This window comes from Marmota flaviventris, chromosome 1 (genome assembly GCF_047511675.1).
Source record: "Marmota flaviventris isolate mMarFla1 chromosome 1, mMarFla1.hap1, whole genome shotgun sequence".
NCBI classification, from domain to species: domain Eukaryota; kingdom Metazoa; phylum Chordata; class Mammalia; order Rodentia; family Sciuridae; genus Marmota; species Marmota flaviventris.
The window spans coordinates 85,796,949-85,823,449 of record NC_092498.1 but is presented as its reverse complement, the minus strand read 5'-3'; the positions used below and the strand labels follow the sequence as shown (position 1 = coordinate 85,823,449).

Genomic DNA, 26,501 nt, shown 5'->3' with positions numbered 1-26,501 from the left:
CCACCACACCCAGCTGTACCAGAGAAATATTACCCTTTCAAGATGGTATGAAATAGCATTGGTAACTATGGCCTCTTAAGTGATTTTTTTTCCTTTGGTTCAAAAGTGTTTTGAAATATATTTTTCTTAGCTGCTAGCAAACCTCACAACTTATCTAATGTCCTACTATTGTTGACATTGACCAATCACCTATAATATTGAACTAGTATTTCTGTCTTTATTCACCCTCTGCACCAGCTTCCTTCAGTGAGGCTAATTAGAGGCAGTTGTTCTGTAGAACTCAGGGATTTGTATAATTCTTTTTATAGCAAATTCAGCTGACTAGCAGTTATTCGATTTTAAGAACTGCACTCTTAAGATTGCAATCTTAAGATTGCAACATGCCATCAAAAACACTTTTGCATTACATGGGAGATATCACACTAAATTTTCAAATATTTCAAAAAGTTGTCATTTCAATTTGTTATTCATTTTTAATCTTACATATGAATTTATTATTACTAAATAAGGTTAAAATATCACAATTTAAAATTGCAGTATTGACTTTAAGTTATTTTGAAAATTTGTGTTGACTTAAGTATAATTTGATATGGAATAGGGAATATTTCTACAAATGTTGAATTAGAAAGAAACTGAAAATGCTTTCTTTTCTTTATTGCTCTCTCTCTCTTCTCCCCATCACAACTGATTTTTTTTTTTTTTTAAAGACCAGTTATCTTTTCTGGGTTCTATTTTGTCCCATTTAATTCTTTAGTTACTGCAGCATGGCTTCTGTTGAACATTCCCTTGTCCCTGACATCTCAGCAAGATCACTGTGGCCTCCTGATTTCCATATTCAGTAAACAATTTCTAGTACTTCTTTTTCTTGGCCTTTCTGAAGCAAATGGTGCTTCTAACTATGACTTGTTTTACTTTTAAAGTCTGTATGCTTTTGGCTTATGGTCACCCAGTTCTCAATCTCTCATATGGTCCTTCTCAAGGCTTCCTTGGGTCTCCTCTTTCTTTTAGGAGAAGTGAAAAATATAACACTTAATAGCTTGTTTGGTATTCTGCCTAAATTAAACATGACTAACTAGAAGTTATATATAAAGGAGTTTTATTCAATATCTTAGGGTAGGAAATAAATTTTCTCACTAGGCCTATTCTTTATCTTTAGATTGACACACATTTATATTTTTCCCTTCAAGTAGTCTCAATTGATACATAGAATATCTGGATTGAAATACTCTTAAGGAAATTCATGTTGGGCCTTTAAGTAGAATTTAATATTTTCCTAAAGAGAATCTGTCATCTAATTACTGGGGTTGAGCAAAGTTTTTTATTTTATAATTTTGTATCTTCCTATTAGCACCGAGTATTTATCGAATTCTTCATTACTTTTCATTGTGAAAATGCTTCTTTTTTCTATTCACAAACTTTGTTTTAGGCATAAAGGTGCTTTTTTGAGGTTTCCTTGACCTGTGGCACTTTCAAGTAGCTGAGATCAGTCACTTTTACTTCCCAAGAATTCTCCAAATGGGTCTATACATATGTTTCTCTTTACTTGGCCAGCAAACTTTTATTTTAAAGATTAGTAATAGTACATGCTTTATGAATAAACATTCTAGAATCATCCATAAGACTTGTTCAAACCAAAAATAGAGATATATTTCCCAAAGATCATGAATGCAATAAATCAGGTGACCGGATTTGGGAAGGGATGGTAGTGAGCCTATTTGTAAACTTTGGGTTTCTGAATGTTAATTTTAAGTTAGCTTTTTAAAAGGCCAGTGTTTGTAGAGCTTATCCTGTCAGCAATATCCTGTGTCAATTGTCAGGTCATGTTTAGCGTGTGAAGATGTATTAATCTGCCATAGCTAGCACTGTAAGAGGCTGGGATAAATAGAGGGCTCAAGCAGATGAAGAGGGATTAACTGTGTGGATTGAGCAAACTCTTCAATCACAGATCCAGTGATTTTACAAAGGATTAGTTGCTGTTTTTACAAATATTGATTACTGATTTGCTACTCAGAATGGAGATGACATAACTTGTGCAGTTGCTGTGTAGTGGGCTATGTGAAGTGTACATCATTCATATTAATGGATTTGTCATAGGCATTATAGAAACTGACAGATTTATTATAGTAGCAGTTGCTAGAACTGTTATGGTTAAGGTTGTGTCAGCATATCTATTAAAACTTCAGGATTTTAGAAGTTTATGGCATAGCTATAAAATTCATTTCCCAAGTGGAATTTGGAATACCAGTTATAGCCTGGCACATTTTTTAATGCATATTTTTACATCAGTTTGAAGGCATTTAAGTTGAAATAAAATAAGAAAATACATTATTTTGTTATATGTGTACTACAGGTTGAGTATCTCTTACCAAAATGCTTGGAACCAGAAGTGTTTTGGACTTTAGTTTTTTTTTTTGTGTGTGTGTGGTGCTGGGGATTGAACCCAGAGCCTTTTGCACTTGTGCATGCGAGGTAAGCACTCTACCAACTGAGATATATCCCCAGCCCAGATTTTTTAAAATTTTGAAATATTTGCATATGCATAATGAGATATCTTGGGACTGGGATCTGGTTCTTAATGTGAAATTCATTTATGTTTCATATGTACTTTATACACATAGCCCAGAGGTAATTTTATGTAACATTTTTACTGCACCTTTGTTTTGATGTCAGGGGTGGCATTTTGTTTCTGTGGTATCATAGCTGCTCATAAAGTTTCAGATTTTGGAGCACTTGGATTTCAGATTAAGGATGTTCAACTGGTATCACAAACTTAAATTCATTTCATTTTGGGAAAAAATGTAAATAACACTAAGAAAATCAGTAGAAAGAATTCTATCAGAAAAAAAAACTCCCTTTAATATTTTTAAGAAATCAGTTTTCTTGCAGATATTTTCATTGTCACAATAGGAGGGCTTTTCAGAAACATGACTTTTATCTTGATTGGTGAATGGGAAACTTTCTAGAAGTTGTCTTGGTAGGGGTGGGTGGGTGGAGAGTAGTAAGGAAGTAGCATATTCCAGGCAGAGTGAAAACTGTGGACATAAGATACTCAGCTGAGTTGAAGAAGAAGAGCCAGGCATGTGAACTTGCTCAAGTGGCATCTTCATATGAGCTGAGCAGATTGTTTTCAAGTTCTATTTTTATACTATGAAACTACAAATGGTTTGTTAAATTAAATCATCTTACCTTTATGGGTATGCTTTTTCTGGCTAATGATTTTCGAAATATAAATTGATTTAATTTGAACTACTTAAAAGCCTGTTTTTGCTTTTCATTTTAAAAGTTTTATCATGTATGCCAGGTGCAGTGCAACATGCATGTAATCCCAGTGTCTAGGAGACAAAGGCAGGAGGATCACAAGTTTGAGGCCAGTCTTGTCAACTTAGCAAGATCCTGTCTCAAAATAAAAAAATTAAAAGGGGTAGGATGTAGCTCAGTGATAAAGTACCCCTGGGTTCAATTCCCAGTACACCCCACACATTGTATTATATAACATTTAAAATACAATACATACTTATTGTATTGTATTATATAACATTTAAAATACAATACATACTTATGACAAAGGAAAAGTTGTTGCCTTTTCTACTTCCCCCAAAATACCATTCCCTAAAAGTAAGACCTGCTAACAATTCTGAGTGGGTCCTTCCAGACTTTTTCCTTGAGTTGTATGAATATATACATGCTAGAAAAAAATATGGAATAAGACATTTTAAATTCAAAAAGTGTTACATCACTGTACATATTTCACTGCTTGCATCTTTCACCCAAGTATTATGGACATATTTCTTTTTTTATAATTTATTTTTTTAATTGTAGTTGGACAATACCTTTATTTTGCTTACTTATTTTTATGTGGTGCTGAGAATCAGACCCAGGGCCTTGCATGTGCTAGGTGAGCGTGCTACCACTAAGCCACAACCCCAGCCCCTATGGACATATTTCTACATCTTATTACATATATTCCCACATTATATTTCTCTGGTCTTATTAAATAAATGGCTTTATAATGTTTCTCTTGCTGGATAGTCTTTCTTTTTCTTCTTCTTCTTTCTTTTTTTTTTTTGTTGTCACAATTTGTGTTTTGGTGAATATTGCGGCCCATACAGTATTATGTGGCTATGCTCTTGTTTGTAGGATAGATTCTTAGTTTAATTCTTAGGATGTTGTTAATTCTCATCAACAAGCTATATGAAATTACACTCCCCAAAGTAGTACAAGTACCGTTGCTTCACACCCTCCCTGTTGTTTGATGTTATTCATTTTTTTGGTGTTTGCTAGCCTCTTAAAAAGTAGAATACTGTTTTAATTTGTTTTCTTAAATTTTTAGTGATGTTTGATTGTTCATTCATTTTGTTCCTTTAGCAAAATTTTGAGAGTCCTATGTCTGGGGTGCTAATCTAGGTACTGGGGATACAGCTGTAGACAAGGCAGTTGTCTCGGAGTTTATAGAATGAACAACCTAATGAAGGCAAAAGACCTAGGGGGACAGACAACAAATCAGGAAATGTTCATTTTTTACTTCATGTTGGCCTTGATATATCCTTTGAGTTGCTTGGTTCATATTCTTCACCTTTTTCTGTTGAACTATTTATCTTTTTCTTACTGATTTGCCAGGAGTTCATTATCTAGTGTGATATCCAGGCAAATATTTCTCCTGTAAACACCCCCTGAAAAAGTCATCACTTGACAAGTTAATGATTTTACCAGTTCTTAGCCACGTATAGAATTATCATACCTCATTTCCTTGGTTAGTAAGAGGTAATTGGACCAAGTATTAAATTTCCCCAATTCAGCATCCTCTGAGGAATTTGTCAGAGGTATTTCTTTTTTCTAATGTGATGTGTTTTTATATTTTCAAAAATACATTAGAATTATGAGTATTGCATGAGGCTTAAGGCTATCCAGATGAAGGAGACTTAATTGACTTAATTGGTTTAAGAAATAACAGTTATTATCTTAATATTAGGAAGATAGGTAAAACGTAATTTATGTAACTTTTGTTTTTCAGTAAGAATGTACATCTTGGTCTATTCAGACATGATTTTTACTGCCTAATTATTGAAGAAAACACATAATGAAATATGTTATAAGATCTTTTCATTGATTGATTTGAAATAAATTGTGTTATAGCATTTATTCATTTGTTATCTGAGTGGGATGTGTATCCTTTGGATTTAAAGTGTTTTCTATATTTGTAAGAGGTTACCATATGTTTTAAATATTCATGAGAAAACCATAGGTTAAAAGCCCAGGTCATTTTGTTTTTTCTGGCCTCTTCCAAGATAATTGCCGGATGTTTACTGTATAAATGAGAGACCCTACTGAACTGCCTTTGGTGTGATTCAAGTGTAACTGAACAGTACTGTTTACATGACGTTTTATCACTTGTAGCATGTCATTAGCAAACATTTTATTCCATTTAATATTCCTTGACCTTCTTTTCAAAAGATTTAATTGTGACATTTCTAATTTGAATCAAAAAGTTAAACTTCAGTGGTGAAAGTCATGGCTCTTAAGTAGAGAGAAAAGGAGGTCTTGGATGATAGGGCCACGTCAGCTCTGGAGAACCTGGGCTGAGATGGTTCACATGGTGAATACATTGCTGCTTTACCTTCTAATGTCTCACTCATAACAAATACTAGTTTCTATGTTTGGCAGTTGATTTTTAACATCATAGATGCTTAGTTTTAAAAAATATGCTAAACTCATGTGACTAAAAATGGGCACTTTTAATAACTGTATGTTCTGTCTTAGTTTCTTTTTTCCTTTTCATTGTATTTCTTGCTTTGTGGTGACAGTTTTAGAGTTTAAAACTGAATTGGAGTGTATTAACTGTGAAGGTAGAGCCTTTAATTCAGTTATGTTTATCTTTTATTAAGTTGGTCATAAAATAATTTCAGGTTTGATGGCTTTCAAACTATAGGATTTACTTTTTAAAAAAAGCTTACTTTGTGCCAGATATGGTAGTGCACACCTATAATCCCAGTGACTCAAGATGCTGAGGCAGGAGGATTTCAAGTTCAAGGTCAGCCTGGGCAACTCAGTGAAACCTATCTCTAAATAAAAAATAGGGCTGGGAGCCAGACACAGTAGTGCACGCTTGTAATCCCAGTCTCTCAGGAGGCTGAGGCAGGAAGATCACAAGTTAAAAGCCAGCCTCAGAAACTTAGAAAGGCCCTAAGCAACTTACCAAGATGCTGTCTCTAAATAAAATATAAAAAGGACTGGGGATGTGGCTCAATGGTTAAATACCCCTGGGTTCTGGCTTCAGTACTACAACAAAGCAAAACAAACTCATTGTAACCACACCTCAAGTATAAGATTCTTTTGGGAGATGGGGATAGGATGAAAGTTGTTTGTGCACCTGTTCTCTTTCTTCAGGGCAATAATAAATGTAAGCTTTATTTTATTATTTACCATAAAGTACAGAAGGTGCTGTAACTTTATATTTGTATTTCAGATACTTCAGATATAATTCTGTGTTATTAATGACTCAAAAATTGGGGGTCAGCAATTTTAAAAAAATGGAATAAAGTGAATTTAGAGAATATTACAAATTATAAATGATTTTCATAGTCTTAAAATTATTTTAAAAATTTATAGCTTAAAGCAAACATAAAACTGTTGCAAAAATAAATAAATGAATGAATCGTCCTCTGGCCTATTTGAGAATAATACAGTGGAGTGGAAAGGAGCTAAAGAATTCAGTCTAAATTATGGTCAGTTCTTGTTTCTAAGCAATTTGTTAGAGGAATCTACATACAAAAGAGCTTCCTTTTCCACTCATAAATATCAGTTTTCCGAGCATTAATTTGTTCCAGGTTTGTGTATATGCATTTTTAAACCAAAATAGAAGTCTTTTTAAAAGACATGCTTAGGAAACAAAATTCAAATATTGTAGATGATGAAATAAATACTCCAGATTTTAAATGCATGATATTTTAAGATATCATCATTCTCCTATTAAGGCAATAATTTTAAATAACAGTGATTAATGCCATACAAGAGTAATCCGGTAGTGTTGTCTTATGTATCTTCTACAGATGGCATTTATTTATTCCATCAACAGCATTTCAGAAAATGGGCTTTGTAGGAAGGCAGACTTGGGGTCCCAGCTCCACTTTTTGAGTATGGCCTTGATTCCCCATTGGTAACATAGAGCTAATAATACCTACCTCTTGGGGTTGTATGAGAATGAAATGAGATGATGATAGTATCATGCTTATTTTGTGGTGAAGTCTCAATAAACATTAGCTGTTGCAGTTACTACCTCATTGAACCATGCTGATGTTTGCAGTCATGCCATGGATAGTTCCTTTTTTCTTTTCTTTTCTTGTAATATCTTTATTAGTCTTTGGTATTAGAATAATATTGGCCTGATAAAATGAGTTCAGGGTGCCCCCCCTCTTCTTTTTCTTAATTTTTTCTTATTTGTTATATATGACAGAAGAATGCATTACAGTTCATACTACACATATAGAGCACAATTTTTCATATCTCTGGTTATATACAATGTATATTCACATCATTTGTGTCTTCATACATGTACTTAGGGTAATGATGTTAATTTCATTCTACGATCTTTCCTACTCCCATGCCACCTCCTTTCCCCTCCAACCCTTTGCCCTATCTAGAGTTAATCTAATCCTACCTTGCTCCCCCTCCCAACCCCACTATGAATTAGCCTCCTTATATCAGAGAAAACATTTGGCTTTTGGTTTTTTGGGATTGACTAACTTTACTGCTTCACTCTTCTTGCTAAGGATTGCTTTAGCTATTCTGGGTCTCTTATTTTTCCAGATGAATTTCATGACTGCTTTTTCTGTTTCTATGAGGAATGTCATTGGGATTTTGATTGGAATTGCATTAAATCTGTATAATGCTTTTGGTAGTATGGTCATTTTGACAATATTAATTCTGCCTATTGAAGAACAAGGGAGATCTTTCAATCTTCTAAGGTTATCTTTAATTTCTTTCTTTAGATTTCTATAGTTTTTGTTGTAGAGGTCTTTCACCTCTTTTGTTAGGTTGATTCCCAATTATTTTTTTTTTTTGAGGCTATTGTAAATGGAGTAGTTTTCCTTGTTTCCCTTTCAGAGGATTTGTGAATAATAAAGAGAAATGCGTTTGATTTATGGGTATTGATTTTATATCCTGCTACTTTGCTGAATTCACTTACTAGTCCTAAAGTTTTGTGGTGGTGTTAGAGTCTGTAAACAAGTCAAGATGGCCCCTGGCATTTTGCCAGAGGGAGTGGTTTGTGAAGTAAAGCCAATGAGCCATTAAGTGTGGAGATTCCTTATTAGTTGACTGCTGTATCTAGTTTATGTTAATTAAAATAAGCTGTGCGGAATGTGTAAATACCTCTGTTGTCCTACAATAAATGCCCCCCCCCCCCCCCCCCCCCCCCGGTTATTTTGCCCAGCCAGCCAGGCTGCGGCATGGTGGACTTTTTTGTGTCTTCTAGCTATAGAATCATATTGTCAGCAAATAATGCTAATTTGAATTCTTCTTTTCCTATCTGTATTCCTTTAATTTCTTTTGTCTGTCTAATTGCTCTGGCAATTGTTTCAAGAACTATATTAAATAGAAGTGGAGAAAGAAGGCATCCCTGTCTTGTTCCAGTTTTTAGAGGGAACACTTTTAATTTTTCTCCAATTAGACAGAAGTTGGCCTGGGTAGATTTTATGATGTTGAGATATGTTACTGTTGTCCCTAGTTTTTCTAGTGTTTTGAACATGAAGGGGTGCTGTATTTTGTCAAATGCTTTGTCTGCATCTATTGAGATGACTATATGGTTCTTGTCTTTAAGTCTGTTGATGTGATGAGTTACATTTATTGATTTCCATACATTGAACCAACCTTGCATCCCTGGGATGAACACTGCTTGATCATGGTGCACTATCTTTTTGATGTGTTTTTGTATTCAATTTGCTAGAATTTTTTTGTGATTTTTTGCATCTATGTTCTTTAGAGATATTGGTCTGAAGTTTTCTTTCTTTGATGTGTCTTTGCTTGGTTTTGGAATCAGGGCGATATTGGCCTCATAGAATGAGTTTGGAAGTGCTCCATCTTTTTGTATTTCCTGAAATAAATTGATGAGTATTGGTTTAGTTCTTCTTTAAAAGTCTTGTAGAACTCGGCTGTGTATCCATCCAACCCTGGGCTTTTCTTGATTAGAAGGCTTCTGATGTTGTCTTCTGTTTCATCACTTGCAATCGATCTGTTTAAAGATAATTTACTCAAATTGAGTATCATCCTGATTCAATTTGGGCAAATTATATGATCCTAGAAATTTGTCAATGCTTTCGATATTTTCTATTTTATTGGAGTATAAGTTTTCAAAATAATTTCTAATTATCTTCTGTATTTCTGTAGTTTCTGTCATAATATTTTCTTTTTCATCACATGTTAGTAATTTGAGTTTTCTCTCTCCTTCTCTTTGTTAGTAAGGCTAAGGGTTTGTCAATTTTATTTATTTTTTCAAAAAAAATTTGTCAAATTTTTCAGTTGTTTTCTTTTGTTTCAATTTCATTGATTTCAGCTCTGATTTTAATTATTTCCTGTCTTCTGCTACTTTTGATGTTGATTTGTTGTTTTTCTAGGGCTTTGAGATGTAATGTGGAGTCATTTATTTGTTGACATTTTCTTCTTTTAAGGAATGAACTCCATGCAATGAACTTTCCTCTTGGTTCTGCCTTCATAGTGTCCCAGAGATTTCAATATGTTGTGTCTGTGTTCTCATTCACTTCTAACAGTTCTTTAATTTTGTCTTTGATGTCTTTTGCAACCCATTGTTCATTTAGTAGCATATTATTTAGTCTCCAGGTGCTGGAGTAGCTTTTATTTTTTATTTCATCATTGATTTCTAATTTCATTCCATTACAGTCTGTTAGAATGCAGGTATATATTTGCTAAGAGTTGCTTTATGGAATAATATATGGTCTATTTTAGAGAAGGATCCACGTGCTATTGAGAAGAAAGTGTATCATTCATTGAAGGATGAAATATTCTATATATGTCAGTTAAGTCTAAGTTATTGATTGTATTATTGAGTTATATAGTTTCTTTGTTCAGCTTTTGTTTGGATGATCTATCCAGTGGTGAAAGAGGTGTTTAAAGTCACCCAGAATTATTGTGTTGTGGTCTATTTGACTCTTGAACTTCAGAAGATTTTTTTGATGAATGTAGATGCTCCATTGTTTGGAGCATATAAATTTATTATTGTTATGTCTTTTTAATGAATGGTTCCCTTAAGCAATATGAAATATACTTTTTTATTTCTTTTGATTAACTTTGGCTTGAAGTCTACTTTATATGATATGAGGATGGAAGTCCCTGCTTGCTTCTGCAGTCCATGTGAGTGATATGATTTTTCCCAACCTTTTACCTTCAGTCTGTGGATGTCTTTTCTTATGAGTCTCTTGGAGGCAGCATATTGTTGTGTCCTTTTTTTTTAAATTAATTCTGCCAGTCTATGTCTTTTGATTGGTGAGTTTAGGCCATTAACATCCAGGGTTATTATTGAGACATGATTTGTTTTGTCAGCCATTTTTGTTTATTTTTGGTATTTAACTTCACTTGGTTTCCTTTAGTTTAATACTTCTCTTTGCTGATTTTCATTGTTCTTTTTCAGTTCTTCTTTATGGAATATTTTTCTGAGGATGTATTATAGTGCAGGCTTTCAAGTTGTAAATTCTTTTAACTTTTGTTTATCTATCATCAAATCTAAAGCTTAATTTTGCTGGATATAAGATTCTTGGTTGGAATCCATTTTCTTTCAGAGCTTGATATATGTTGTTCCAGGATCTTCTAGCTTTCAGAGTCTGGGTTGAAAAATCCCCTATATGTAATCTGATTCCTTTCTCTCATGGCTTTTAATATTCTCTCTTTATTCTGTGTTTTAGACATTTTCATTATAATATGCCTTGGTGTAGATCTGTTGTGATTTTGTACATTTGGCATCCTGTAAGCCTCCTGAGTTTGGTTTTCCAATTCATTCTTTTTATTTTTATTTATTTATTTATTTTTAGTCCTTTATTTATTTCACGTGGTGCTGAGAATCGAACCCAGTGCCTCACACATGCCAGGCAAGTGCACTAAAACTGAGGCCCAGCCCCAGCCCTCCAATTCATTCTTAATGTTTGGAAAATTTTCTGATATTATTTCATTGAATAGATTGTTCATTCCTTTGGTTTGGAACTCTATGCCTATCCCGATAACTCTTAAATTTGGTCTTTTCATGCTATCCCATATTTCTTGAATGTTCTACTCATGATTTCTTACCATTTTCACTGTGTGGTCTACATTCTTTTCAAAATAATATATTTTGTCTTCATTGTCTGAGGTCCTGTCTTCCAAGTCGTCTAATCTGTTGGTGATGCTTTTGATTGAACTTTTAATTTGGTTTGTTGTTTCTTTCATTTCAAGGATGTCTGTTTTATTTTTTTTAAGAACCTCTATCTCCCTATTTTGCTTCCTGTGTTTGTTTATGTAGCTCATTGTCAAAATCATCTTTTGCTGCCTGTATTTGCTCTCTTATATCCTTTAATTCGCAGAACATTTTAATTATGTACATCCTGAACTCCTTCTCTTTAATTTCTTCTGCTCTGCTGGCCATGGATTCTAATAATGTGGTATCTTGATTTGTTTGGGGCACTTTATTCCCTTGTCTTTTCATATTGCCTGTGTGTCTTCCCTTCTAGCTCTGTGGATCCGAGGTGTTACCTTTTTTACCCTATAGGCTTATAGTGCCCCTGTAGGGATCCAATACCTCTCCTTTGAGGTGAAGGATAATGTTAACAGATCTCAATATAAATAATATACACCCTAAAAACAAATGTTTGCTATTAAGACATTTACAGTTTAGTCACAATGTACAGAAATGGTGAATTCAATTATCTACAATATACTCAGTAGGTTTATAAAAGAGTTTACAATTTCTGATGGTGGACAAAGAATGGGGGTGAGGAGTAGGATGATATGCTGAGGAGGTAGGAGGTAAGGATATAGAGTTATTATATCTTAGAAAGTGTGAAAGAGAAATCTAAAGAGGAAGATCAGTAGCAGAAGAAAGGAGAGGAATTAATTTTGGGTAGACAAATAAGTGGGAACACAGAGTACACAAAACAAACTTATACATTAATAAAAATAAAAAATGTTAAAATAGTAGAAATTGGCGGGAAAAAAGAAAAAAATAAAAATAAAAGAATATACAACACAACTTTAATATACTATCCAGACGTCCCACTCCTCAAAATCCTCTTTCATGGAAAGCACTTGGTTTCCCATATGTTGGGGATTTGAGGGCAGGATAATAGAGAGGGAGAAGGAAAAAAAAAAGCTTGAAGGAATAAAAAGGGATTGTTCCTGTTGGAGATCAGTATCTTTCCTGCTTCCCTTCTCATCCAATAGGTGGGGTTGTCTGTTGTTGGCTGGTATCTCTGCTCTCAGGATGGTGAAGGTAATCAGGGTGTCACTACACTGGGGTAGCGGCTGCTGGGGAGAGGGGGTTAGAAACTGGGTACCTGGCCAGCTGAGTTCCAAACTGGGAATTGCCCCCACTGAAGATGGTGATGAAGGTGGCCCAAGATGGAGGCTCCTACTCTCAGCAGTAGGGTGTCCAGTCGGGTGAGGGGAACCCAGTGATGGTGTTGGATAATGAGTTCAGAGAGGAGCTTTGTGGAGTGCAGTGTGTGGCTGTCAGCTGACTTCAGGGCCTGTGTGAAGTTCCTGGGTGCAGGAGGGCTACTGTGCCTAGGGGACTATCTCTGCTGTTACAGAGTACAAGATGGTGGTGACTGGGGAAGCCCCATGTTGGTAGATGGGGGTCCACATGGGGTGGTGGCTGATTTCCTGTGGGCGGAAGCTGCTGGGTGTCCTCTGTGGGAGCGGCCTCGGTGATTTGTGCTTGGGTGGGTGGCCAAAAGTTCTTTGTGGGTGCTGCTGCTGCTGCTAGTCTCGCTCAGTACCAGGTAGTCCTGCGTGGGCAAGTAGTTGGGAGACCTACTCTGCCACTGAGGCATCCTGGATCCCTGGACGGGCCAGTGCTTCCTGCGTGGGGGCAGGAATATCGCTGGCAGTGAAGCAGTATTCTCACTACTTGAGTCCCAGGTCATGGAGCAACACAGAATGCTGCCTCCCTCTGGCCTGCCATCTTGGATCCTCTCCCATGGATAGTTCTTTAAAAAAGGATTCTTAAGATTATTAGTATTGCTGGGGATGTGGCTCAAGCGGTAACACGCTCGCCTGGCATGCACGGGGTGCTGGGTTCCATCCTCAGCACCACATAAAAAAAGTAAAACGTTAGGGGCTGGCGATGTGGCTCAAGCGGTAGCGCACTCGCCTGGCATGCGTGCGGCCTGGGTTCGAGCCTCAGCACCACATACAAACAAAGATGTTGTGTCCGCCGAAAACTAAAAAATAAATATTAAGAATATTCTCTCTCTCTCTCTCTCTCTCTCTCTCTCAAAAAAAAAAAAAAAAAAAAGATTATTAGTATAGAGATGTGGAACAGGTAGTGATTGATAAGAGATAACAGGTAAGGAATAAAGGAGTAGAACCCATTATTAATTGCTATTCTTTACATTTTATACATAGATTATTTGACTTTTCTCCTAAATGCCTTCAACAAATTTTCAATATTGAGTTTTATTTTTCCAGGTTGCCTTCTTTAAGTAATATTTAGAGAAGGGCCAGCAAATAATGTACAATAGTGAACATTTGTTTAATAAGTGAATGGATTGTTCCTTTTCATTTATACTAATCATACATATAATACCTTTGTGTGCTTTTTCATGGATCAGATTTTTTTTTTTTTTTTTTTTGGCCAAATATCTACAAGTGGAAAGAATTTTGTATTGCTAAGCAGTGTTTAACTTTCATGTTTTTATTTAAGTGGTTTATTTTCATCTTATTGTTTTCTTATGTGTAGAACAAGGGACTTGTGACGTATCTGTCATTTAAAAAATAGTAGTAATTATAAGAACTAACATCTCTTAAAGGATTATCCTCAGTGTTGACCTTCTAAATTCCCACAGTATTTCTCCAGAGTATGCTCTCTTATTATGTATGTTCAAAAATAAAGTTTAATGCATTGAAGTAACCTCCTAAGTCACAAAACTAGTGGTTTAGGGGCAATTTGAATAGAAAACCCAGGGTTTTAACCACAGTTTAAAGATATAATATCAGATTTGGGACATCTTGATTGTGGTGAAGAAAAACTTTAAAACCTAATTCATAATTGTATATATTGAGTTTTTAAGTAAGAGTTCCTGTGAAAATTTTGATATATTTAGGATTATGTTTATAGTTTAAGGAGAAGTGTGTATTCCATTTTAAGGTTGTTTTTCATTTTTTTCAAGATGTTTGTTTCTTGGAGGCTATTGTTTTTCGGAATTCTGTTAATTTGGAGGGCAGAGCAGATGATTAAAATATAGACAAATACAAAGTAGCTGAGAAATTATTGTATGTAGATAATTCAATTTGTTTTTTATTCTTTCTGTGAAATTAAAAGACCTATTATTAAAAAGTTTTTATCAATATAAAAAGAGGGTACCTTATATAAATATATGATTATAATCTTGTTTCCATTGTGGAATTTCTCATATCGAATCTTATTTTTGAATGATTGATTCAGTATATTCATATACTATCATCCCTGGAAATAGTTGAGAGATTCTTACAGAGTTTTCCACAAATCAATAAATTTGGCATTTTAAAATTTTAAAAAATATATATTTTTAATCCTAAAGGAACAAACAATATATTACAAAAATGTGATACCTGATGGTCTATCATGGATCAAAGAATGAGAATCTTAAAGAGATTTTTTTTTCTCATCTTGGTTGATGAGAAAAGGGCAGCAATCCTGTATTAAAGACTTGTTTAAAAAAAAGCTATCCACAGACAATAATCAGATAGTTACACATACTCTAAAGGAACAGTTCTAAGTGATGGGAAAAGATAATTGAACCCTATTGATGATATAGTTCCCACATACTTTTGGCCTGTGACTTTTTGACTCTGATTCTAGTGGATACTGGTTAACATACTTTATTTCAGGTTTCTCCTAATTATTCTGCAATCTTGCCATTTGAATTTCATATATTTTGGTAGATTTTCATGAAAACTAGTACAGCCATAAATAAGTAAGTAAATCAATAAATATTTGATATAAAATAGAAGCTTTTGATTGGATTCTGAATAAACAATCTTTGTATTATATTCATGAGCATATAGAGAATAATATTGATAGCTATTGTTGTCTTCTTTGGTCCCACATAGACTCACTGAAGGCATATTGGAATTCTCTTGAGGTTTATTGGGATTTCCATTTCATGAAGTAGAGTGAATAAAGGCAAAGTTGAATTACCTTAATGGTTTTTCAGTTTTTGCTTGGTAGCTTTCAAAGTGGCTTGCCACTTTACAGAAAAGGGAGGAGACTAACAGATGGTAAACCTGTGATTGCAACCTCTGCTTTTGCCCTGTGTCATTACATAGACTGCTTTATCAGTCTTTAAGGCCTTGTCCCCACAGCCTAACCCTCCTGAGAATTCTGTGGTTCTGCTAATTGGAAGTTGACCATCTTTGTGTCTAGGCATGCTGTGAGCCTTTTCTGTCTTTGTTTTTAAAGGAAATATCATGATAACTTTAGAGTCACCAGTATTAGTCTTACTTGGTTAATCCCTTCTGAAGAAATAGTGGTAAGAAAACAAGCTCCATGAAAAGACTGTGCTTATGTCACAAAATTAGTCATCTTTCAGAATTATTATTTTCTTAAAAGTTATTGTTTGCTATGTCTATTGAATATATGATTAAATATATAATAATTTTCTTTTTGCCACTAAAAAACTGATAAAAGGATTTGAAATTCCAGTTTTCTGTATAGAAAATAATTATTAGAATATGGAAAATATTTAATTTATATGCTTATTTTCTTTCACAGACATTAATAGGCTAACATTCTAGCTAGGAATAAAACGTTTGAAATGATGTGAAATTTTTCTATGCTAGATCTAAAGGAATTGACCACTCCCCCCCCCAAAAAAAAAAATATGAACAATTTCCACAGTTGGTATCTTTGAAAGTTAAATTAATTTTGGATCTTGGCCAGTTGTTAAAGCATAAGAAAAACATGAGTATGCATACAGTTTATGGAGTCCTAAAATTGGGAGAGCCTTCAAGATGAATAACCTGTTTTTTTTATGTTTTAGATGAGGAAATGGAGTCCTAGATAGACCAAGTGACATATTTAAGGTCACAGATTTACAGAACTAGGATTTGATTATAGACGTCTTTAACCTATACTGTGGGTTTTGAAGTCAGTATTAATGTAAAGCTAAACTCTGGATATCTGCTGTATCACTAAACTATTTTTAAAATATATATATTTGTGTGTGTATCTATATATACATATAATATATACACACAAATATATAACATATTTACATAACATGTCCATATTTTCAAGTTAAGTTTAGATTTCTTTGTACAGAGTCTTATTTTGTTTTGTTTTTCATTTTGCAGATATAATAGTGAATTATTTTTACTTAAAAATTTTTAAGAATAATAAGAAAAAGAGGGTCAATGACTTTGCATCTTTGCGTCTTCTACCTATTTTCTAGAATTAGGAAAATGACACCCAAGTTTATGTGTGCAATTGCAAAGTAGTGAACTAATGATAAGTTCTGAGCCAGTCATAGCTCTGGAGACTGAGTCACATCTATAGACTGTTTTCCTAAAGCTCAGTACCCAATATACTCTTCAGCCAAATTGTTGTAAAGATACTGGCATCATCTGGAAGACATTGGAGACAAAACATTTTTATTACCTTATACAAGATTATGATGCATTGGGATATTGGCATTATGAAATAGCACCTGAAAATGTACTTCAATTCTGATGGCCACTTCTTTTTTTTAAATTAAAATTTTTTTGTGTTTGTGATGGCTGGGGTCATGACCACTTCTTAAGAAAAATTAGGCAATTAAACAACCAGGAGAGGTTACTCCAGGAGGAGGAGAGAGTATTTCAGCTTGAAATGAGATTGTGTTTTAGGAAAATTAAAGCCTAATATAATGCAATTTAAATAAAGCAATCATTGAGTAGATAGGTACATTTTAAAAAATGGGTCTGTTTACCAAATTTAGGGTATACTGCCTGACCAGGGAGTGTTATGAAGTTCATTACATGGATTTAGAAGAGAAGAAAGGAAGCACTATGTCTCCCCCCAGAGGGTGGTCAATTTAGGGACCTAGTATCCCAAGTATAAGGTGAAAATGAAGAATTAAAAAAGGTTTACATAAACGTATGGATGTTTTGTTCATGTGAATTAGAGGAGCTTATCTTAACTTTTTGTAATTGAAGGAAAACATTTACATCATGTAGTGACTCAAAATATTTGACTGAATAGACCAAGAAGATCGTGACTCAAAGTGAGAAGTCTCATGAACAAAAAACAATCCTTGTTATATCTCTTCCTTCCCTTTCAATATAAAAGAAAAGGATTTTTAGTTGCATAAAAGTGGTGGAAAAATTATATGACTTGAAAGCTTTAGGGTTCATATTGAAGATTATATAAATGCCAACTAATAAGGAGAAAAGGTGAGGCTCAGAAACCTAGCAGAAATTTTGTGTGAAGTCTAAATTGAACAATCATAAAAGTGTGAACATATTATTACAATGAAGGCTGTAATATTATGATTTATTAATGATAAAAGTAAAATAAGGTTTCATATACTTTAGAAGTCTAGCATATAAATTGGTCACCAAAGTTGCTTATCAAAAATTAAAATTAAAACGGATAATAAAAAATAGAAGTCTATTTTGAAAATGTTTGAGTCACATCTCTTATGAAACATACTTATTTAATCCCACATGAAGAACCAAGTAGGTAGAAAGGAAACTGAATAAAAAGTTAATTCAAGACCTAAGTATTTAAAATTTCTACTGATTTCTTTCTCATCTTTCAAGCATTTTTTTTAAATTGCAGTGATACAGGATGGATTTTAGATCTTGTTGAAAGTAGCCATATCCATGGACACATAGTCTTCAAAAGCAGTGATCTCCTCCTCCAACTTTATCATTGTCAAGTACACTCTGGATTTGAAGTTTTAAATTTCCATATCCCACCAGAACTAGTTGAGAGGAGTCTAGATAGAGCCTTCTGTTTGAATGCTTCTGATGTGTCCCTCTACTTTTGCTACAGCTGTCTCATCCTCCTGAGGTTTCATGTCGAGTAAAAGTTGCAGGTTGGAAGGAGACCCCTTTCTTGCTCAGTTGCCCAAGCAACTAAACATGGGTGTTAGTTCTAATGTCTGATTTTTCAACCTGCTTTAGAAAAGTGGAACTATCATATAAGAAATGTAAGTTCCTTTTAGAAAAAGAAAACTGGCCTTTCCTCATTTCCTCATGGTACTGAAAACTTGTGGCCCCTTAACCAAGCCCATGTAGTAATTTTCTGTAGTATAAATAGACTGGTCTAGAGTATGGGTTAATGTTTTTCCTCCCTTAGTTAGAATATAATTTATTCATTTCACCTTTACCTTATCAAAGGAAATCTTTTAATTGCTTTGAAAATAACTACAGTGCTTAACTTGATAGTTTCTAAGTCATGCTTTTATTGTCTTTCTGATGAACATTCTCTAGACAGCGTAGTATTACATTAGCATCCGTTCAACTAATAGTTGCAGTTATACTAACATCTTAGTGGTTAATTATAATAATGAATTAAATCTAGCACATATTGAATGTCTACAGTATGTTAAAGGACTATGGTCTGGTTTAAAACTTATTTTTAGGACAAGGGTATGAATTTTTGATAGTGTTAATAGATCTAATAGTATAATTGTAAATTCACTGGTATGTTATATAATTGGGCGTTTTCAGTTTCTTATAGGAGCTAATGTAATTGTGCACAGCAAATGTTTGGCAGTTCTTCATATTGCCCGCTAGGTAGATTTGTGCTAGTCTTAACTTCCTTTTCATGATGTATTATTATTATCAATTATTATTATCAGTACAATGATGTATTATTATTATCAAAATCTAATTTGTAGTATTTTAATACTTTGGATCAATCTGAGTCTTCTTAGCTGGTAAAATACTATTTTTCACTATAACACTATTTATAGGTATAGTGGAATGAGTCTAAATGATGTGAGAATTCATTTTTTAAAATCTTGTGAAAAAAATAAAATCTTGTAGCAAATTTCCAATTTCTTGCAGCCATCAGAAGGTAGTAAGTATTTATATGTTTATGGTGCTACACAACTCAAATGGTTCTTCTGAGGAATAAATATAAAATATAAAATATTTAAGGGGAATACTACTGATGTACTTTTGAAAAATTTCATATAGCTGTTAAGCAAATTCTGAATATTGGACAAGTAGCAATAATGATTTAGAAAAATAAATTTCAGTTAAAAATGTCTTGCTTCCCTCCTCCCCAGGAATGAAAGTAAAGATTTTTGTATTAGAAATATGAATTTAGAATCAGAATAAGTATTGCCTATGATATGAAATATTATTATGATTTATCAGGTAGAAATTTAATTAACATTTTTCTTAAAGCAAAACACTCAAGTTATGTATATATTCACCTGAGCAAAGTCTAACATCCCTCTCTTTCTTCTCTTTCCCCATTCTTTTCCCTTCTTTTTTTTTTAAACTTGAAAGCTATGCTAAAAGTAATAATTTGAGTTTTCTTAAGATTTGAAAATTATTTATTCTGAATGTAAAGAACATTTAACGCCTCCTCAGTGATCTAAATCAGACCACTATCATCACTATCACTATACTGTTTTGTACTTACTGAGTGAAATTAATCCATCAGGGAACTGAAATTATTGATTTAACTTTAAGGTTTATTTCTTCAGGAAATGTGTCTATAATTTTATACCTACAGTACCATAATTCCTGGGATATTTTTTAAAAACTGATAAAATTTTGTGATGAATTTATATATAATCAGCTTCCTACCAAACACATTTCTATCATATGCTATATTAAAACTTATTCTATTGGATGTATTCCATAGAAACTTTAATTAAATTGGTGGTTTTCAATTGTTAGAATTCTAGTAAAATGCTGGGTATAACTATTATATTTCTAATGAAGTTTATAAAAATGGTGGATCCTTGTGAAACTATTGAGTTACCTATCACCCATCACCATAAATACACAAATTTGTAATTTGACTTAACTCTAGGTTTAATCTTTAGATTTTTTTATAGGGATCCAATATTTGTTTTTGATTGTTCTATCCGATAAATCTAGTTTCTAGACTCTTTTCCCTAGAAAAATCTAAAGAATACTCATTTACTTGAATGTCTGTAAGATTATCTGCAAGTACAATCAGGGAGAAAGAATATTTGTTAGGGACTCAGAGAAACAAATTTTAGCATTTAATTTTGAGAAAAATAATTTTATGTTTACTTGGTAGGAATAAGGATATTGCAAGTAACGGTCAAAATGCATTGAAATTCTTGAAGAGTTAATCTATAGAAATGTAAAGAATTATATGATTTTTTAAAATTTCTGACCTTTCTTTCAGGGATTTATTGCATTTATCCATTAATAGTTTTTAAGTCCTGTCCTTATAGAAATATAAATAGAAAAATATCACCCTCTCAAGGTCATTCAGTTGTAGAACATTTCTGTATTTGGGGACTATAATATATTAAGACGTAGGAGGGAAGAACTTTTTTTTTTTTTTTTGCTCTTGAGATTTATAGGAAAAGAGGGACTAGTCTATGGAATGGACCTGAAACAAGACTAATGGGAATTTAAACAATTTCAATAATTAAAAGTACACTGAATCTAATGAGGTCTGACACTTGGTTTTTCTAAAATGCATTATCTACCTCAATTTTGTTTTTCTTCTCCACTTTCCACAGGAAACCAGTTTCCTCCAATTGCAGCGCAGGACCTTCCTTTCATCCTGAAGGCTGGCTACCTTGAAAAACGCAGAAAAGGTAGGCTGTAAGAGTCTAATGAAAAATCTAAAAATGGTTTCCTCCTTAGATAAAATATAAAGAGAGAATACTGCAGTATACATGCAGTATACATGTGTAGCCAGTATGCTCTTTAAGTAGAAGAGTTTAGGACCATAAGAAAATCTGGATGACATTATCCAAACCATAAAATAATATAATTTTTAGCTTTAAATCATTTTAAATAACAAAACATTAGGTCAGGTTTTTAGTTGTCAGCCTGAGCTGTTTATGAATTATTCAGGCACTATTTCCCCATCCTCTAGGAAAGCTGTGGGCCATTACTGTTCCCAAGGATGGGATTTCTCACTGTTAACCATCCTGTTGAGCAGCATTCTGTCCTGCACCCAACCTGGCACACACCAGGACTGGTTCAGATCAAGCCTGGCATCTTGTCTTGCCACTGTTTTTATTCGTTTCAGTGTTCCTCTCCATTGGCCATAATAATTGGGAATTGACCAGATGGTCTCATTCTTTCAACACCAAAGTTTAATGGAAATGAAATATGGAGGTGGTGTTATGATATGGGAAGTGAAGGGCAGAAAGTCTCTTCATTACTGTTCTGCTTATCTCTTGGGTAATCCCTTTGGGCTCTTTTGTTTATATTCTGTTTGCTTTTCTGAGCTTTCTTAGCTGAATTTTAAAGCTGAAAGATTTAATAGAAATAATCTAGGTCAGCTCCTCCTACCATCCTTTTTATAACAGATTAGAAACCAAAACCCAGATGAATAAATTATCTCAAGGCTACACATAGGACACCTTTCTGAAACTCTCTCTGTCAGGGAAGTTTGGTTACCAGGCAGTTGATCACAAAAGAGTGGCAAGCACCATCTCTGCTTTACTTTATTACTTTTAGCTTTATTGGGATTTTTTTTTTGTCTCTTGGAATAGAGGATACATACTAATTAGTCATAGAATTTTAGAGCTAAAAGCAACCATAGAAGTTATATTAACTAATTTTTCCTTTTACCAGGAGATGGCCTTATATTTGTATGGCATGTGTGTTATCTGAACTATTTTTTCTCCCCTTTTATTGCAGATCACAGCTTTTTGGGATTTGAATGGCAGAAACGGTGGTGTGCTCTCAGCAAAACAGTGTTCTATTATTATGGAAGTGATAAAGGTAGGTTAGTGTTCAGTTATAGCAACTTCTATTGCTTGAGGTTTGGGCACCATTTTACTGTCCCCTTACCCTAACTTTTGGGTACAGGATAAACTGAAGATAAATGGAGAAAGCACAACAAAGAATTTTTAATAATTATAGTCTAAGAGTAATTTATAATTCTCTTTCATTATGTGACAAATGTTATGAATTCCAGATTGCCCTAAAAGTTAACTCAATTGTGTTTCTTTTTTTAAAAAAAATATTTTTTAATTGTCAATGGACCTTTATTTTTATTTATTTATAGGCAGTGCTGAAAATCAAACCCAGTGCCTCACACATGCTAGGCAAGCGCTCTACCACTGAGTTACAACCCCAGCCCCAGTTGTGTTTCTCGAATTAGGAAAGAGAGTAAAATAACTTTCATCCATGTCCTTTCACCTTCAGAAATATTTATCATCCAGGCAACAGTTGTAGAATTTCTGGAAAAACAAAGACCATACAGGTGTAAAATTATAAAGGCAGGAAAAGAAAATAAAGGAAAAATTCAGTTGAAATTAAATGTGCACAACACCTGGCTGGGCTCCCTTTACAGATGGAAATAACAATAGCAAACATGTACACAGGGTTTACTATATTCTGGATCCTGTGTAAGCATTTTAGCTGCCAAAGCATGGCAGCTATATTAATTTGATTGACTTACAACAACTATATGAGGTAGGTACTATTACTAGTTTATTACTAAATAAACTACATTTATTTTGCTGTTAGGAAAACTGAGGATAGATTGGTTAAGTTTTGTTCTAGGTCACAGAACTGGTAAATGGCAGATATAGAATTTGTCTATAACCTAGGTAGTATGGTCAGAGTTCAGGTTCTTAACCGCTGTTGTTAACTCACTGTATTAATATACAAATAGTAGGATGCATTTTGTAACTTCATTTGTTGATTAATAAGCCTTTTAGTCATAGTTCATATTGTTTATTTCTTATTTGAATAAACATAGGCATAAAATAATGAAATTTAAAGAATGTAAATTCTTGGTTTTGCTTTTTTTCCTAGGGAAAGCAGGTCAGAAATTGAATATTATAAAGTAATGGTCACATAGATATTCACTTCTAGAAGGGGCATTTTTAAGAAGAAAAAGGCATAAAGTCCCAGAATCACTAAATGTATTTTTTTCATGAAATTGTTACTTATAAGTATTATTTGGAAATCCATGTTTTATTTGATATTATTTGTGGTTTTAAGGATTTCCCCTTCTTATTAAAACATGCAGACGAGACTATTGTATTTCAGATAGTTTTGAAATACTTATATAATACTAGAAGTTGGTCTCATCTTTTGGCTAATGGAATTAATGAATTAAGCACCCATGGCCAGCTTGTATTCCATCAGTAATCTATAATATGCTCAAATAGTGGCATCAGTGAAGTGTAAACCATAAACAACCATAAACAAATAAGCTTTTTTTATAAGTAGGTGGTTTTATCAGAAAACTTAAAGCACAAGTTATGATTGTCATAGATTATAAGTTTGTGTTACTATTATAGAAGTATGATTTTTGTACAGTATTGTGAATTTAGATCAAGGTCAGCTTTCTACACCAAAAAAAAAAAAAAAAAAAAAAAAAAATCCTCCTTTTCACAAGTCTTGGAGGAAGGTTTCAATCCTGTGTCTTTGGTTCAATTAGGCTTCTCATTTCTAATTTCTTTAAGAATCAATGAGTAGTACTGTCAGTGTTTCCACCATTTCAAACTAGTATATACCTATACTTAGGTCCAGTTCAGTAAGAACCTTCCTTGAAAGCTTGGAGTATTTATATTTACTTCAAAGGCCGAAGTTCTATAAAGAAATTCTAATTAGAATTTTTTGGATATTATTTAAATTCTCAGTCCTGTTCTTACTTGTTGAGACCTCCTGAGTCAGTGACATTCTTAGTAATTTGCATTTTAACTACTTTGTGATTCATTTAGTCTCCCCAACCAATTATTATTTTTAAAAAGTGTCATTTTATGCAAATCAAAACCATACAAAGATTTCATCTCACTCCAGTCAGAATGGCTATGATCAAGAATACAAACAATAATAAATGCTGGCGAGGTTGTGAGGGGAAAGGTACACTTATACATTGTTGGTGGGACTGCAGATTAGTATAACCATTCTGGAAAGCAGTATGGGGATTCCTCAAAAAACAAGGTATGGAACCACCATATGACCCAACTATCCCCACCCTTGATATTTTCCCCAAAGATCTAAAATCAGAATACTATAGCAATATCGATATAGCCATCTCAATATTTACTGCAGCAAAATTCACAATAGCTAAATTATGGAATCAACCCAGATGCCAGTCAATAGATGAATGGATTAAGAAACTGTGGCATATATATATAAACAGTGGAGTTCTACTCAGCCTTAAAAAGAATGTCATTATGGCATTTGTGGGTAAGTGGAGAATATCATGCTGAATGAGATAAGCCAAACTCAAAAACTCAAAGGTCGAATGATTTCTCTCATATGGGGAAGCTAGAATAAAATAAAGGAAAAGGGAAGGGAAGGGTTGAATAATATAAGGATAAAGGGAAGATCAGTAATGTCAAAGAAGGAGATAGAGAGGCACAGTGGATGGATGGGGAAGGGGAGGCAATGCAGAATGAATTCCTAAAACATCAAGTTATGTGCATATATAAATAAACTACAGAGGACTTCACCTTTATACATAGGTTAAAAAAACAATCAAATATAAATAAATAAATGAGCGAAAAGAAGTCTAGTGGAGTAGAGGAAAGAATAAGGGGAAGGGGAGGGAGGATGGGAAGGAAAAGGAGGAGGAATAAGGAGGCAGATCATGAACTGAAAGTGAATTCCATGAATATGTGAGTTTATTCAGGTGAATCCAACTACTATGTATAACTATAAAACTCTAAAAAATTTAGCATTTTACCATTCTTTTTTTCATGTTAGTATTTGAATATCTGGCTTCTATTTCCTCAAATTCTTGCTGTCAGTTACTATAAAGCCTCCTGTTTCAAGTGTGATTTCAGTCTGTTTCTTGTGGTTCTTTTCTCCTTTGGCTGCTTCCTTTGGAATTCCAAATTAGTTCCTCTCCTTTAGGCTCTTTGGAAAATATCAGCCTCTAGACATTTTTAATTTGCTTATTTGCATGATCCTGATTTCTTTCCTTTATATTATTTTCTTTCCAGGAAATGTGTCAAATATTTTTATATTCTTTTGTGAAATAAGGTGACTAATTTGTGCAGCTTTGTTTTGTTGTGTGAAGCATTTACCTAAATAGCAAGAGCTATTTAGATATATGAGAACTGTAATCCTCCCACTAAGTAGAATTTAGATAAATGGATTATAGAGGCACAGAAGGAGTTGATACCACTTACTAGGTTAAACTGTACTTTGTTACTGCTTGACAGATATACAGCTCACATTTTCTGCCTTATTGTGTGTGCCAAAAACATATTGACCTATCAAGATAGTAATGGCTTAGAAAGAGTAGTTCCATCCTCTAGGGTATATAATGCACTTACCTTTGTACCCGTAAATATTGTCTGTATTTATTATTCATAGCCATTTGGGGCCCTTAAGTAACAAATATATATAGTACATATTTTATTACTTTATGAAATCACATCCATCCTCTCATCTGTTTCCTTTTCCTGTGATTGTAGATCCTAGATATTCAGATTCCATTCATTCATTCACTTACTCATGTATTCATATTTTTATTCGGTAAACATTTGTGGAACACTCAGTAGATAAAAGGCACTGGGTTGGGGGAGTCTAAAGATCCTTAGAGGTGCTCACAATTTACTTTTTTGGGTATAAGGGAGAAGAAGTAAAAATGTTATGGGATCAGAGATGGGAGCTGGGCAGCTAGACATAATTGCAGTGCAGTGTGGTATAGGAAATAACTAAAATATCTTTGGATTTCAAAGAAGTGAGAGAGAACTGTCCAGGAGAGTTAGGGAAGAATTGCTGGTGAAGAGCACATTGTGTTTGGCCTTAAATGATGAATAGGAGTTTGCTGGGTAAATGATATGCTTAGAATATATGTTTCCCTCCAAAATTAACACGTTGGAACCAAACGTACAAGGAGATAGTTTTAAGAGATGGGACTTTCAGGAGATGACTAGGCCACAAGGGCTTTACCCATGTACATGAGGTAAATCCCTTTATAAAAAAGCCTCTTTTGTCCTTCTGCTTTGTCATGGCTCAATGTTTGTCCCCTCTGGAGGATGCAGCAACAAAGTGCCATCTTAAAGTAGAGAGCAGTCCTCACTGGATGATGATCCTGCTGGTGCCTTGATCTTGAACTTCCCAGAACTTTGAGAAATAAATTTCTGTTGTTCATCAGTTACCTAGTTGTGGGTGTTATAGGAGCACAGATG

General features: G+C 33.7%; 1 protein-coding gene across 11 annotated transcripts in view; it reads left to right on the top strand.

Moving 5' to 3' along the window:
- Skap2 (src kinase associated phosphoprotein 2) overlaps positions 1-26,501 on the top strand; it is a 204,091-nt gene that overhangs the window by 78,113 nt on the left and 99,477 nt on the right. For all 11 annotated transcript variants that reach the window (XR_011707832.1, XR_011707834.1, XR_011707827.1 and 8 more), the window contains exons 5-6: positions 20,901-20,978; positions 22,036-22,119. Coding sequence is in view for 4 of the 11 variants with exons in the window: in XM_071613873.1 (XP_071469974.1) it covers positions 20,901-20,978; positions 22,036-22,119 (162 nt within the window). In the remaining 7 variants the exon portion in view is untranslated. The remainder of the gene's footprint in view (positions 1-20,900; positions 20,979-22,035; positions 22,120-26,501) is intronic.